A 16,198-nucleotide genomic window follows, 5' to 3' on the forward strand; every position below is an offset into this window, starting at 1 on the left:
CTCAATGACCATGTCAGGTACAGAGAGGCCGCTGGAGTCTGTGAGTGCATCACAGACCAAGGGCTGGTTCCACCCAATATTGTCCTGTTCATTTCCCCACAGGTATCAGTTGAAGAGAACTCCCTGGTAAAAATTCTGCAATTAGGGGCATCTGGGTGGCTCAGTCAGTTGAACGGCCAACTTCAGCTCGGGCTGTGATCTCACAGCTTGTGAGTTTGAGCCCCGCATCGGGCTCTATGCTGACAGCTCAGAGGCTGGAGCCTGCCTCGGATTCTGTGTCTCCCTCTCTCTCTGCTCCTAACCCACTCGTGTTCTGTCTCCGTCTCTCTCAAAAGTAAATAAACATTAAAAAAAATTCTGCCATTAATCTGAGAGTCTACTTGCTAGGGAGCTTCTCTGTGACACTTAGATACCATTTGTCGTTAAATCATCAGATGATTTATTCATTTGCCCATTCATTCAATTATCAGTGTTTGATAATTACAGTAAAACCTTGGTTGGCAAGCATAATTCCCTTCCAGAACCATTCTTGTAATCCAAAGCACTTGTATATCAAAGCAAATTTCAAGAACCATTGGCTCAGTTGTGATCATGTGAAATTCAGCATCACACACTACTTGTATTGCAAGACATTGCTCGTTGAGTTAAAATTTATTAGAAATGCTTGCTTGTCATGTGGAACACTCACAGAACAAGTTACTTACTATCCAAGGTTTTACTGTATTATGTGTCCAACCCTTACTGGATTAAGGACATTGACCCTGTCCTCACAGAACTTGAAGCCTGTCACCACACCAGACATCTCCAATTGCTCCCAGTTTTAGCAGTTCCCAGAATTTCACACAGTCTTTCAGACTACTTTGCCTTTACTTATGCTTGACTTATTGCTTGGAATTCCTTCCCTGCCATTCTCATGATTAAACTCTACCTGTCTTTAATAATGTAAGTCAAATGCAACGTCTCGCAGAAAGCTGTCCTGTCCCTGCCCGCCCTCTCTGTGGAGTGAGAGTTCCAGACATGGTGCTGTTGCATTCAGCTAAATTTCTATGTGTGTGTGCACCAGTCCCCTCCTCTTCCCTTCCACCACCAAACTGTATACTCCTTCAGTGTAGACCTTATCTTAGTATCTTTACTTCATATGAGGCAAGCTATATGCGCTCAATTGCTGAATGAATGAGTGAATAACACAAAGAAAATGAATCCGAAAAAAAAAAGTTTTGATTCTATTATCCATAAGGCGTAATTACCTAAACATACTGATTAATTGGTGGTTCCAATCTAATTTTGTATTCTAAAGAATTAGATAAAATGAATGAAATATCCCTCTGATATTTCTGTGCAGTTTTTCTAGCAGCCATTTTGTTCAGGTGTCTTCAGTTTTAGTTTTGCAAAACTTAAATGCTACGTGTGATATGATTAATTTTGTGTTTCATGTTTCTTTGATATTTTTCCTTTCCATATCCTCAAAGCCCACATGAATCTGATAGGTGTCTTTAAAATGAAAACAAAAAAGGAATCTTAAATAATATTGATTCTAAAAGGGTTATCTTTATATAGTGTTCCAGCCTAGCAGTACTTGTTCTTTTAAAAGACTTGGATAGTTTTGAAGTTATGACAGAGTAGTTTATCTCCATATTTTTGAAGAGATTTCTTATTTTCCTTATTCCCACACATGGATTTCTGTATGATATGCTTGGCAAAATTTAGCTCTTGGCAAAGGATAATGTGTTAATTATTATCTTTTCTCTCCCTCTTTTTCTTCTTTTTTTCCTCTTTCTTTCATTCTTCCTTTCTTTCTTTCTTTCTTTCTTTTTTTTAGGTACGTCTGTCACTAATGTAACAGCTACTGATGCTGATGACCCAGTTTATGGAAACAGTGCAAAGTTGGTTTATAGTATCTTGGAAGGGCAGCCTTATTTTTCCATTGAGCCTGAGACAGGTTTGTGGCCTAAATTTTGAATTCTATTTACCATGTTATTGCTTCAGGGAAACACTTTTCTTGGGATTTGGATTATGAAATGTCATGGTTAAGTACTTCACTGCCTGTATCAATAATATTTGAATGTGTTATTCCTGTGCAATGTGTGCTACATGGCAAGCCCAACAATCATTTTGATACTGATTAAAACAAATTGCAGACCCATTATAGAATATCACCTATTTAACAGATGGCCTGGCACTATTTTTCATCCTGGGGGGAAAATGTGTTTATACATCAGGCACACTTAAATATCAGATTTAAGAATAAAGCCAGTTGCTTATTGGCTCTGTGATTCTTTGTGAGTAATACTTACAAATCTTTTTTAAGTTTCAACTCCCCTATCTATAAATTGGGTATGGAATCTATTTAATAGTGTTATAATGAACATCAAATCAGGTAATAAATATCGACCATATAGTACATGACATGTGGTAATCATCCAATGGGTGGGTATTATTATGTTTGCTATTAGGTTGCTTATTTATAAATCAGGATGCTGATATCTACCCGTTAGAGATCTTTATGACCTAGTGGTAGTGGTAGTAATAAAAGTATTGCCAGTATTCGACCCAACCAGTATCCTGAATCTGGTGGTACAGATTTTAGAAATCACTAAGTTAGTTTCAACAACAAAACAAAACTTTTATAGCACACTTAAAAATTATTAATAACAGTGTATTTTGCATGAATTTTTATTCTGTATCTTGTGGTTTGGTCTGCAAATTTTCCAAATTGACAAATTCAATACATAGCTACGTATAGAATAGGTATAATATATTTTCTCTGATTCATGAGTTTTCAGTATTATTGAGATAAATTTCCATGTCTTACCAGTAAGTCAATTATTAATAAATTAAAAATTTAAAGCCTCTCTTTGCTTTTTTTTAAACTCAAAGAGTAAAATCCTCATGCATTTAAAAGTGAGAAAAAGTACAATTTATATATAAATAGGTCATGTCTTAAAATTGAATTTAGATTTAGGAACAGGAAGGAACTCTTGTAAAAGACATTAATTAGGGGCATAATTACATACTCTTCCTCAGAGAAGAGAGAAGTCTGTTATAAACTTCATCTCATTTGGGCTCCTTGATGACCCTAGGGGAAGTGTCAGAGAAGGCAGTCAGCTGAAAGAGAGAGAAGAAAATTGGGAGAGAGGGAGGGAGGGAGGGAGAGAGAGAGAAGTCTGGAGATGTCCTGTTGGCCAAAGTCACAGTGACAGATTTGGGAGTAAAACTGGGACTCATCCCCAGGTCCTTAATTTCAAAGCCATCTTTGAACTTTACTTTCCTAGGGAATAATTATGGAACAGAGGCTTCTGTAAAACAAAACTGTGTTGATGGCTTAAGTGGAGTTGAATCGTCTTTTCCTTTGCTCCTTGACTATTTGTCCACTTGGATCGTTTTGTTCACCAGGCCCGGCATAATCCAGCAAAAATGTATTCAGCATTCACTGTGGGCCAGACATTGAATTAAATGTAAGGAGAAAAATTCACAAAGGCTAATGTCAGCCTTTGAGTATCACACAATCCATTTTGGAAGACAGATTTTTGCTTTCAACATAAATACAAGGGAGTATGGTGATAACATTTAAATAATTCATATATCAAGAATAAATTACTATGAGGTATAGATGATAAAAGTCCCCTAGTAAGTCAGAGGATTTGGGTACTTTTAAGTCTCATTGACATCTATTGCCATTTGCTTAATCAAATGTCAGCAACATTTAATATTTACATTTTTACCCAGCATAATGAGTGTCTTTCTCAACATAGATTTATTTTAGCTTTATCATTTCTAATTTGAAAGATACAAAATTATCTGGTTTTATATTTTAGAAAGTTTATTCAGAACCCATTGTGGGAAATAAAATGGGGAGAACGGATACTTTGAGAATGTATATAGAAATTGCTTAATCGATATTGGTTGAGTGAAGTTGAGATTTTAAACTAAAACAGACACAATGCAGAAGGAAATAGAGGCTAAATTCAGTAATCAGTAGTCAGCCTAAGTTCTTTTGCTACAACACAAATATGTACAAGTGAAATATAAACACTTGTGTGAATGCCTGCATAATTACACTTAGGTGTGTTCAAATGAAAGCAGAGTGTAAGTTGTTCCCATACAAGCTAAAGTTGCTTTGTGAGTCCCTTTCTCTGTGTTTTTAAAAATATTTTTGAAACTGGTATGAATTTTTTTGAGTGTTTGTGGTAGAAAAGGGCATGTTATGCATAAATTGATTAAGAAGACTTTTTAGAACTTTTATGTCAGAAAAATATAGAAGAAAAGGGAAAAGACCATTGAGCATTTTGGCTTTTTATTTTGTAAGCAAATGGAAAGTAAATACAGTTTCTGGCAACCAAAATACATGTACCAGTTATGTCCTCTGGAAAAGACATTGAGACAGAATGAGGAGAAGAAGTGGCTTAGTGGGGAAGGGCTATAAAAGATAAAACAAGCACGGTCTTAGTTCTGGCTGCTATAACAAAATACCTTAAACTAGGTGGCTTATAAGAAACAGAAATTTATTTCTCACAGTTCTTGAGGCTGGAAGTCTCAGATCAGGATGCCTGCATGGTAGCATTCCAGTGAGGGCCCACTTCCAGGTTGCAGGTGGCAGACTTCTTGTATTCTTGTAAAAACAGAGCGAGCTAGCTCCCTCGTCTCTTTGTATATGAGCATTAATACAGTGATCACATTGCCTCTTTTTTTTTCTTTCTTTTTGTTTTTTAAATGTTTATTTAGTTTTGAAAGAGGCAGAGGCAGCATGAGCTGGGGAGGGGCAGAGAGAGAGGGAGACACAGAATCCGAAGAAGGCTCCAGGCTCTGAGCTGTCAGCACAGGGCCTGACGTGGCACTTGAACTCACGAACTGTGGGATCATGACCTGAGCCGAAGTTGGCCACTTAACTGACTGAGGCACCTAGGCGCCCCTGATCGCAATGCGTCTTAAAGTCTCTGCCCCCAAATATCATCACATTGGGGATTACATTTCAACATGAGAATTTTGGGAGGGAGATTAACATCCAGCCCATAAGAGGCCTGAAACAGGATTAGGCAGGGCAGCCCGTCATACTGCGGTGCAGATCTGATACCCATGCAAGTTAAACAGAGAGGAACAGGAAAGGCAGTGCAGATTTGACAGCATCTTGGCCAAACCCATGGGGGTCCCTGGAGCAAAAATGGCTCTTAAAAGAAACCCATAATTTACAAACATGGGTAGGCTTTAATACAGTCTGGCCATGCTCAGTCTTTGGCTCTGATGTGTCTGGGAAGAAGAGTCCTCAACTTGCAAACTAAAACTAACCCTAAAGGTGCTTCAGCTGGAAGATGTCAGCTAAGTATACTCTTAGGCAAATTTTTTGTTGAAGAGAAATCCAAGCAGTGGTTCTCTGTGGCTGTCACAACATGTTGCAAACACAAAAGAGTAAATAAATTTGCCCTATCAAGTCAGCAAATGTGATGTTTAAAACAGTAATGTGCAGGATTAATATGTGCTTGGTAAATTACTTAGTCTAAACCTAATAGTAAAAGTATTAATAATTACATTTATTGAAAAAAATTGAAGGCTATGTATCAAAACCATTAAGAATGTCCACTAATTTTAGGGGCGCCATAGTGGGTTAGCCAGTTAACTGTCTGATTTTGGCTGAGGTCATCTCACAGCTCATGAGTTTGGGCCCTGCATCGGGCTCTGTGCTGACAGCTCGGAGCCTGGAGCCTGCTTCGGATTCTGTGTCTCCCTCTATCTCTGCCCCACCCCTACTTTGTGCTCGTGTGCTCTCTCTCTCTCTATCTCTCTCTCTCTCAAAATTAAATAAACAAAAAAAAAAAAAAAAGAAAAAAAGAAAAAAAAAGGAATGTTCACTAATTTTGACCTAGGGATCTAAATTCTAGAAAAATAAAGAAATATTCAGGGATGAGCCCAAATTCATTACAAAAGACCTATATACCCCTACAACTCTCATAGGTGCCAACCCTGTACATAGTTGGTTTGTCCATGACTTCAGGAAGAGATGCAAAATAACTGAGACAGAATATGTTGGTTTAAATACCAATACACATTTCTACTGTGGAATTGTTCAGTTCCTTTTTTTTTTTAAACGTTTCTGTATTTTTGAGAGAGAGAGTGTGTGTGGGGGGGGTGGTGTGAGTATGAGCAGGGTGAGCAGGGAAGGGGCAGAGAGACAGGGAGACACAGAATCCAAATCAGGCTCCAGGCTCTGAGCTGTCAGCACAGAGCCCTACATGGGGTTTGAACCCACGAACAGTGAGATCGTGACTTTAGGCAAAGTCCAATGCTCATCCAACTGAGCCACCTGGGTGTCCCCTTTAGTTCCTTTTTTATTGTTATTGTTGTTAAAGAACCAGGATAGTGAAATTTGTATTTTGGTAATAATTTTGAAACAATTGTTTCTCCTTAATTTAAAAAGAAATTTAAAGACTTAAAATGTTTAGAGCAGTATTTGGTTTAGAATATAATTGAGAGAGAGGGACAGAGATATCTCATATATCCTTTGCCCCACAAATGCATAGTCTTGCCGATTACCAGTATCTTTGACCAGCACAGTACACTTTTACCAAGGATAAACCTACATTGACACATAATAATCACTCAAATCCATAGTTTGCCTTCGAGTTTATTTTTGGTATTGTACATTATATAGGTGTAGACAAATATATAAGGATATATATCATTGTAAGGATATATATCAGTATAAGGATATATATTACTGTAATACCATACATATTTTCACTGCCCTAAAAATCCTCTGAGCTCTTTCTGTTCATCCCTCCCCTAATAACCCTTGGCAACTACTCATCTTTTTATTGTGTCCATAGTTTTGCTTCAGAATGTCATATAGAGTATTTGGTTTTCTTTGATTGCCTTCTTTCACTTAGTATATGCATTTGAGTTTCCACCATGTCTTTTCATGACTTGAATACTCATTTTTAAAATTTTATTATTTTTATTTTTTACCATTTAATTTATTTTTTTTCATTTACATCCAAGTTAGTTAGCATATAGTGCAACAATGATTTCAGGAGTAGAATCCTTAATGCCCCTTACCCATTTAGCTCATCCCCCCTCCTACAACCCTTCCAGTAACACTCTGCTTTTCACCATATTTGAGAGCCTGTTATATTTTGTCCCTCTCCCTGTTTTTATTTTATTTTTGCTTTCCTTCCCTTATGTTCATCTGTTTTGTATCTTAAAGGCCTCAGATGAGTGAAGTTATATGATATTTGTCTTTCTCTGACTAATTTTGCTTAGCATAATACCCTCCAGTTCCATCTACTGTTGGATTGGTAAGTTGCAAATGGCAAGATTTCATTCTTTTTGATTGCCATCGATCACTCATTTTTTTAAGAGTTCAATAATATTCCTTCTCTGGGTAGATCACAGTGTATTTATCCATTCATTGGCTCTCGGTCTTCTTAGTCCTTCCATGTTTTGCAAATTATGAATTAGGCTGCTATAAACATTGATGTGCAGGTTTTCATGATGATATAAGCTTTCAACTCCTTGGAGTAAATACCACAGAGTGCAATTGCAGAATTGTATGGTGAGAGTATATTTAATTTTGTAAGAAACCTCCACATTGTCTCCTAAAGTATCTGTACCATTTTGCATTCCAGCCAGTATGAGTGCAAGTTCCTGTTGCTGCCATTTCCTCACCTAAATTTGATATTGCCAGTGTTCCAGATTTGGGCCATTATAATAGATGTGTAGTGGTATTTCATTACTTTAATTTACATTTCCCTGAAGACATGTGATGTAGTGAATCTTGTTGTAAGTGTATTTGGCACCTCTATGTGTTCTTTTGGTGTCTGTTAAGGTCTTTGACATATATTTTGAAATTTTTAAATTAAAAAAAAATTTTTAACGTTTATTTATTTTTGAGACAGAGAGAGAGAGAGCATGAATAGGGGAGGGTCAGAGAGAGAGAGAGACACAGAATCTGAAACAGGCTCCAGGCTCTGAGCTGTCAGCACAGAGCCAACGCGGAGCTCGAACTCACAGACCTGAGATCATGACTGGAGCGGAAGTCAGACGCCCAGCCAACTGAGCCACCCAGGCACCCCCGTCTTTGACATATATTTTTAAAAACTAGGCCCTTTGTTTTCTTATTGTTTAGTTTTAAGAGTTCTTTGTGTATTTTAGGTAGCAGTCCTTTGTCAGATATGTTTTTTGCAAACATCTTCTCCAAATTTGTGACTTGCCTTTTCATTCAGTGAAATACAGTACCTTTTACAGATCAGGGATTTTAAGTTTTAATCAAATCTAGCTTACCACTTCTTTCTTGGTTTGTGCCTCTGGTATTATATCTAAAAAGTCATGGTCAGGGCGCCTGGGTGGCTCAGTCGGTTAAGCGTCCGACTTCGGCTCAGGTCATGATCTTGCGGTTCGTGAGTTCAAGCCCCGCGTCAGGCTCTGTGCTGATGGCTCAGAGCCTGGAGCCTGTTTCAGATTCTCTGTCTCCCTCTCTCTCTGACCCTCCCCCATTCATGCTCTGTCTCTGTCTCAAAAATAAATAAACGTTAAAAAAAAAAGTCATGGTCATATGCAAGGTCATCTAGATTTTCTCCTATTGTCTGGGAGTTTTATAGTTTTGTGTTTTACATTTAGGACTGTGATCCATTTTGAGTTAATATTTGTGAAGGGTGTAAGGTCTGTATCTGGATTCTGTTTTGTTTTTGCATACGGCTATCCAGCATCATTTGTTGAAGAGATTATCTCTACTCCACTGCATTGCCTTCGCTCCTTTGTCAAAGTTCAGTTGATGTTGTTTATGTAATCCCATTATGGGCTTTCTATTCTATTTCGTTGACCTATTTGTTTGTCCTGTCACCTATACCACACTGTCTTGATTACGGCAGCTCTGTGGTAAGTCTTGAAGTCAGGAAGCATCAGTCTTTCTAATTTGTTCTCCCTTAGTATTTTGTTGGCTGTTCTGGGTCTTTACCTCTCTATATAAACTTCAGAATCAGTTTGTTGATATCCATAAAATAATTTGCTGATATTTTGATTAGTATTGCATTGAATCTCTACATCAAGCTGGGAAGAACTGACATCCAGATGTTTCTGAGTCTTTCTGTTGATGAACATGGAATATCTTTCCATTTTTTAGTTATTCTTTTATTTCATTCATTGGAAGTTTGCTGTTTTTCCTCATATAGATCTTGTACATATTTGTTGGGTTTATATTTAAGTACTTTAGTTTTGGGGGTGCTAACATAAAACGTATGGTGTTTTTAATTTCAAATTTATCATTTTTATATAGGAAAACATTGGCTTTGTATCCTGCAGCCTTGCTCTAGTTTATTATGAGTTCCCCGAAGGTTTTGTTGTTTTTATTTCTGTCGATTCTTTTGGACTTTCTGCATAGATGATCATGCCATATGTGAACAATGAACATTTTATGTCTTCTTTCCCAATCTGTGTACCTTTTATTCCTTTCCTTGTCTTATTGTATTAGTAAGGACTTACCAGCATGATGTTGAAAAGAAGTGGTGAGAAAGAACATCCTTGTCTTGGACCTGATTTTAGTAGGAAATCTTCAAGGTTTTCACCTTTATGTATGCTCTTAGTTGTAGGGTTTTTGCAGATAGTCTTAACTGATTGAAAAGTTCCCTTATGTTCCTATTTTACTAAGAGTTTTAAATCATGAATGAGAGTTAGATTTTGTCAAATACTGTTTCTTCACCTACTGATATGATCATCTGATTGTTCTGTTTTTAATCTGTTGATGTGATAGATTTTATTGATTTTTGAGTATTGACTCAGTTTGGCATATCTTGGATAAATCTCATTTGGCCATGACATATAACTCATACTATTTTTGGATTCAATTTATTAATATTTTGCTGAAGATTTCATATCTATGTTTTTATAGATATTTGTTTATAGTTATCATTTCTTAGAATGTCATATGATTTTGGTATTAGGGTAGTGGTGGCCTCATAGAATGAATTAAGAAGTATTTCCTCTGCTTCTTTCCTCTAGAAGAGATTGTAGAGAATTACTATAATTGCGTTATTAAGTGTTTAGTAGAATTAGAATAACCCGCAAACACATCTGGTCCTGTCCTCAGTTCATTTTTTATCAGGATTCTGGCCTTACCAGCAAAAGCCAGACTTGTAGCTATAATCAGTATTGTGACAGTGAGCATCCTTTGAGCAGGCTATGGGACTTGAACATATTTATGAAATTTATAAAGAAGATTGCCCAATGGCAACTGTCATCAAGTTATCGATACTAGAGTATTTTTAATAATAATAAAAAAAAAACAGAGCACAGGAGACAAAAAATCCCCTATGTGTCTTATTTTATCTTCACAAGAATGTTAAGAACAGAACTCTGGACTTTGGAAAAGAGAAGTTCTGCTATCCCCTTACTTGTTACATACAACTTAATGGAATTATTTTCTGTTGCCATAACACCTCAATCTCTCTACCTCAGGGAGCACTCCTTCTCTTGTTTCAGGAATAAATTTGAGATTACAGAAAGATTTGCCATTTGTTTTGCTTTTTATATTATTTCAGCTTATCATAATCAGTAATTATTTTACATATTGATTTTTTTTATACTTTAAAGTTAGTTCTCATGCTAGAATGTATAATCCGTGAAGGAATGGAGCTTGCCAGATTTGTTCCTTATACGTCCCTATGCCCAGCAGAATGTATGGCACCTAGAAGTCCTTCAGTAAGGATTTTAAATAGGAAGACAAGGAAAAGAAAAGCAAAGGATGGATGGAATGGGGTAGAAGGCAGGAATGGATTAATAGAAAGAGAAAAGCTTGCTATAACTCATAGAGAAGATGTGTGATAAACCAGGTGGGGAATGCAGCTTGGTTTTTAGTCTATATTCCTTCTATTTGTTCCTATGGTGAGAGTAGCCCTACTGTAACCCCAGATGTAGTTTTGTTGTGGTTGTTGTTGAGATTCACTTAGAGCTAAAATTCATGCCATTTCCAAGTCTCATACTATGTCCTAACTGTCTAGTCAACACAGTGCTATTCTTGTACTTGCAAAAATGAGCCTTGAGACTGTGATAAACTCTTGCTCAGATTTAATTCAAGATCACATGTTGAGATAGAAAAGGGCCATCACAAAAGGAAGGAATGGTTATTAATATATCCTCTTATTCGAGAGGTCACTGTGATAATAATGATAGCAACAACAACAACAACAACAACAACAACAACAACACAAAAACATGCAAAGGAAAGTATTGGTGTGTTTCCACAGTTTTCTAGGTGGACAGAGCAATAAGCCAGACTGTAGAGGGAAGAATTTCTGTCTCCATGCTACAAATGACAGAATTATATTTCAGAGAGAGAGGTAAAATGCTTTCCACATCTATCAATAAAATTCCCTGTCAAATTATAACAAAAACAGGAAGAATGACAAGAATATAAACCTAAAGTCTTCATTTATTGAACATCTATTATGTTCTTGGCATTGTGCTAAATGGGTTTGCATGCGTTATCAAATTTATTTTAATTTATTGCACACAGTATTTTGAGATAGTTTCTCATGTCATCTCAGTTTTACTTATGAGAGAATGGAATGAGGGTTAAAATTGATATTTTTTTACACAAGGGGCTTGAAGAAAGATTCTAAGTCAGTCTGTCTGATATCAGTCTCCAGTTTTTCAACAGTCTCCTATATTCCCATCTGACTTCCAAGCAGTGTAGCTGAGCCCTAGGGCTATCATTGGTGTAGAAGAAAGGGACCTATAGATCTTGCAAAGTCCAGATATACTTCATACCTAGACATAGGAGGCAGTTCGGTGTCAAAGAAGATGTAAGCAGTAGTAATTGTAAAGTGAATTATCATTTTTTATGAATAGCTTCAAAAGGCTGAAAATAGCTTATTTGTATTCTATAAGTACCTTCTTTTTTTGTTTTCCCCTTCATGCTACCCTCAATACCATATGTTTGCTTACAACATTGTGAGCAAAGACAGGGAGAAATGTGGCATCTATTTAAAAAGCACCAGTTTAAGGACAGCAGTGAGAAAACAGTTGTAGTCTATCCTAAGTGATTGAAGATGGAAAGTCTAAATGAAATGCAAGGCAAGTGAATGATAAATGCTTAATTATCCACAGAAACCAAGGTAAAGTTGCAGGACAGTTTAAATGTTGCTCTAGGCAAGAAAGAGTGTGAAAAATGACCTGCTTAAAAATAAGCTAACTTAAATCATTGACCTTTTTTTTTTTGAAACTCAGAACATCGTTCTTCGTTGGATACAAATAACATTTGTCTCAGTAGAACCTGTAAAAAATGCGCTAAGGCAAAAAATACTCTTTGGGAAAAAAAATCCATATAATGAATGGTTCTCTTTTAGAAAAATCAAGATAACACATGGAGTCTTTATGAAATGCCTTCATGGAATTGAGTCATTTTTATGCATTCTGAGTCAAAGTGATAAATTGCAAACACACGGGGTCTCTTTTTAAAACATCAGGATTGGGTGGATTATCATTTTCATTGCCAAAGGGACCAGCCGAAGAATGTTCTCAGTGCAGATCTTTGAGAAGAAATATTCAGATAAATTCAGGCAGACCAGCAATACTAAGATATGAGTTAAGTGAGAATGTCTTTGTAATGCACATCAATCAATATTTACTGTCAACACTCTGATAGGTCATGTTCTGGGCATCAAGGGCACAATGTTGTGTATGGTAAATCCTAAAAAGAGATGTATATTGACAACTTCAATGGTGTGATAACATAGAACACGTGCCAGAATTCATGATACAGGGATGGAGCAAATTGCCACCTAAGCAAACGGTAGAAAGAGAAGAACAAGGGAACCTTTTAAAAGGCTGTGTTCTGAGAAAATGGTGGCACTTTAACCAGTGATTAATAGGGTAAACTGTTAAATAAAGCCTTACAGCAAGAGGAAATCAAAGGTATATGTGGTCACGTGAAAAAAAAATTGGATATTGCGATGATACTGAGAAATTAAATAGTTTTCACTTAGAGGTATCAGAAGTTTTTTTTTTGTTTTTGTTTTGTTTTTCCCTTCAGAGATTGTTCTGTATGAAATAAATTTATACCAGAATTTAAAAATCCAAGCTCCCACTGATTTTCTGCATGATTTTGCACGAGTACCATCACCTCTTGGGACTAAATATCCAATATTAAAAAACACCGATATCATTGCCATTTCCAGCATCCATAATATTGGGGTTAAGGAAGCACATATTCCATACTTTGCTTTTGATCTCTGCAAACTGAGAGTTCCTTTAATGTTATTAATTTTTATTTTTATTGAATCAAGAAAAATGATTTTGGGTAGGATATTTCCACTTAGAGCAACCCAAAGATTTTGTTTGCGTTAATGGTAGATAGAAAAGTATTTCTGCAATGTTAAATACAAGACACCCATTTCTATTGAAACTACTGGATTTGGAGTGGAAAGTTTGACTGAAAGGTAAGAATGCCATGGAAATGAGGAAGGTGGCATTTCCAATTGCCTAAGGAAGTTACATCATAGGGGATAAAAACCCTTTCCTACATGCTGGCCAAAAGCTGAGATATCTCCACCTATCACACAGCTGACTTGTTTTTAAAAATTACAGAATACTCTACATCAGGTCTTCCTATGAAGTGGGTGGCTAGTAATGGGGAAGGGACGGGGATGGCTTCTTATATAACATGTGGAGTCTCTTTTAAGTCTCCTGGAAGGAAGGTCAGGGACTCTCCATGAAGAAGTCAGGCTTGAAGTCAATAGACAGGAGGATTTGGAAGGGAGCCAAAGAGTAATTTTCTCACCTGTGAGGATATCCTCCTGTTGCACTCTTCATCCTATTTGTGTTTCCTTAATAGTGAAGTTCATCGATTTCTGTAATTTTACAGGAAAGAATACAAGCAGAGAGACATACTTTTCAAACATAATGGCGCATGCATACGTGTGCGTGCACACACACACACACACACACACACAGGCACACATATGTTCAGAGCAACTAAAGAGGGGAGGAAAGTATCAGTGTGTGAGTTTGCTTGTTTTAGGCCAAATGGGAAGATAGAGAAAAACAGTTGCCTTTTTTATGTTGCTTATATTTCAGGTAGAAGAACCAGCACTGGATATTGAGTAAAAATCATAAGTGTTCACAAACTATGTGCCAGTGTCTTTATTTCTTATTTAATTCATATATCATATAAAGTAGCCATTTTAAGATAAATTCTTAGAAGATGAGGATTATGAGGATCTTTGAGGTTTAATGATACATAAGTCAAACAGGTAACAAGTGTTTGGTACATATAGATCACAGTAAATATTTGTGGAACTAATGAATGAATGAATAATTTAATGAATGAGTAATGAGAATCTAAAGCATGTAATTCTACCCGTACCTAAGTCTAAACTTCACTGTGTTGATGATAATGATGACAAAATTTAATTTTAAATATCTAACAGATCATTATCCTAATCTACTCAACGTTTATAGATAGTATTCCCAACAAATTCTACCCCTCCCCAGTTTTGCTGATGATTAAATCCTCATATCCCCAATGAGCATGACAGCTGTCTGCATGCACACACTAACTTAACAATCATTTATTTTCTTGGAATCTCCTATGGGAGGTGAAATAGGTTGAGTAAGTTTTGTGGTCAGATTAATTGCTTTATGATTACTGAAAACAATGTCTCTACCCCAAGAACATAGAATAATTAAACATATTTGGGTAAATAAAAGTAGTGTCATGTCATGTCACTTACACCTTTGGACAAACACTTTTTAAGTCCAGAGGGAGCTGTCCAGTGCTGACTGTAACTGAGGTTGAAAAGATGCATTTTTAGAGAAACCAAGGTCTTTAGATGTGCACAGTGAACCGAAAGACTATGAACCACCCAGACTCCTCAACATGTAACACATGCTGTCACACTGGGGTGCTTTGGGATGGATTTAAGTGGAAGCAAAAGCAAATACTTATTCGCAATGACATCCATTCAACCTGAGCAGACCAGCTAGGATCAAGGATTTTTCCGGCTTACTATGTATCATGTCCCTGTAGAATTAAACTGTAATTTCTATCTCTATGGTGATATTCTTTCTCTCCTTTGAAATATAGCTTTGAGTTTTATTTGGACTAGTTCAGAATGACTTCGTGAAGAAGGACAAAACTGTATTTGCATTGATTTTATAGGAAAACATGGTTTATCTAAGAATGTCAAAGATTAATCAGTATCCAAGATAACGTACATTTTGACAACTCTTACATCAAAAATGCATATGTATAATATCTGGTGTTTTTTGTGTTAGTATAGCAGGTTTTATACAGTTGGAGAATATAATTCTACCCCCCGTCCTTTAGGTCTAACTCCATAACCCAACATTTAAAATTACCTAAGATTATACTAAACATATCATGGAAATTCAATAATTGTTTTTAAATATTGTGGTAAGTCTGACTTTAGATATACCTCCCCCAAAAAGAATTATCTAATGTTCAAATTTCCTTGTCTGGAAAACAGAGTTAAACATCATAAAATTTTGTCTATGACGGTATATGTAATTATTGGAAGCTCAGAGAGGGGATTAGTTAATATTGGACACCCCTCTCACTTAAGGTAAAAGTAGTCTCTGTGATAGGTTCTGATGCATGAATAGGAATTCACTAAGTGGCTGTAGGAAGAGAAATGTACAAATATTTCATCTGTTTCCTTGTAAGTCATATTCCAGAAACATCTCTGTGAAATTATTTCCTCTGGGCTAAAACATGAGATATCATATTTTTTTTTTTTGAGAAAGAGAGTTAAAAAAGGAAGAATTTCTTTTTTTCCCACTATATGAAGTTTATTGTCAAATTGGTTTCCATACAACACCCAGTGCTCATCCCAAAAGGTGCCCTCCTCAATACCCATCACCCACCCTTCCCTCCCTCCCACCCCCCATCAACCCTCAGTTTGTTCTCAGTTTTTAAGAGTCTCCTATGCTTTGGCTCTCTTCCACTCTAACCTTTTTTTTTTTTTCCTTCCCCCCCCCCCACCATGGGTCTCTGTTAAGTTTCTCAGGATCCACCTAAGAGTGAAACCGTATGGTATCTGTCTTTCTCTGTATGGCTTATTTCACTTAGCATCACACTCTCCAGTTCCATCCATGTTGCTACAAAGGGCCATATTTCATTCTTTCTCATTGCCATGTAGTACTCCATTGTGTATATAAACCACAATTTTTTTATCCAATCATCAGTTGATGGACA

At 36.5% G+C, this 16,198-nt stretch overlaps 1 protein-coding gene across 4 annotated transcripts in view; it reads left to right on the plus strand.

Moving 5' to 3' along the window:
* The window catches only part of CDH8 (cadherin 8), a 363,670-nt gene that overhangs the window by 156,836 nt on the left and 190,636 nt on the right, over window positions 1-16,198 (plus strand). For all 4 annotated transcript variants that reach the window (XM_053211373.1, XM_053211374.1, XM_053211375.1 and 1 more), the window contains one exon: window positions 1,820-1,939. In XM_053211373.1, the coding sequence (XP_053067348.1) occupies window positions 1,820-1,939 (120 nt within the window). The remainder of the gene's footprint in view (window positions 1-1,819; window positions 1,940-16,198) is intronic.

This window comes from Acinonyx jubatus, chromosome E2 (genome assembly GCF_027475565.1).
Source record: "Acinonyx jubatus isolate Ajub_Pintada_27869175 chromosome E2, VMU_Ajub_asm_v1.0, whole genome shotgun sequence".
Lineage (NCBI taxonomy): Eukaryota > Metazoa > Chordata > Mammalia > Carnivora > Felidae > Acinonyx > Acinonyx jubatus.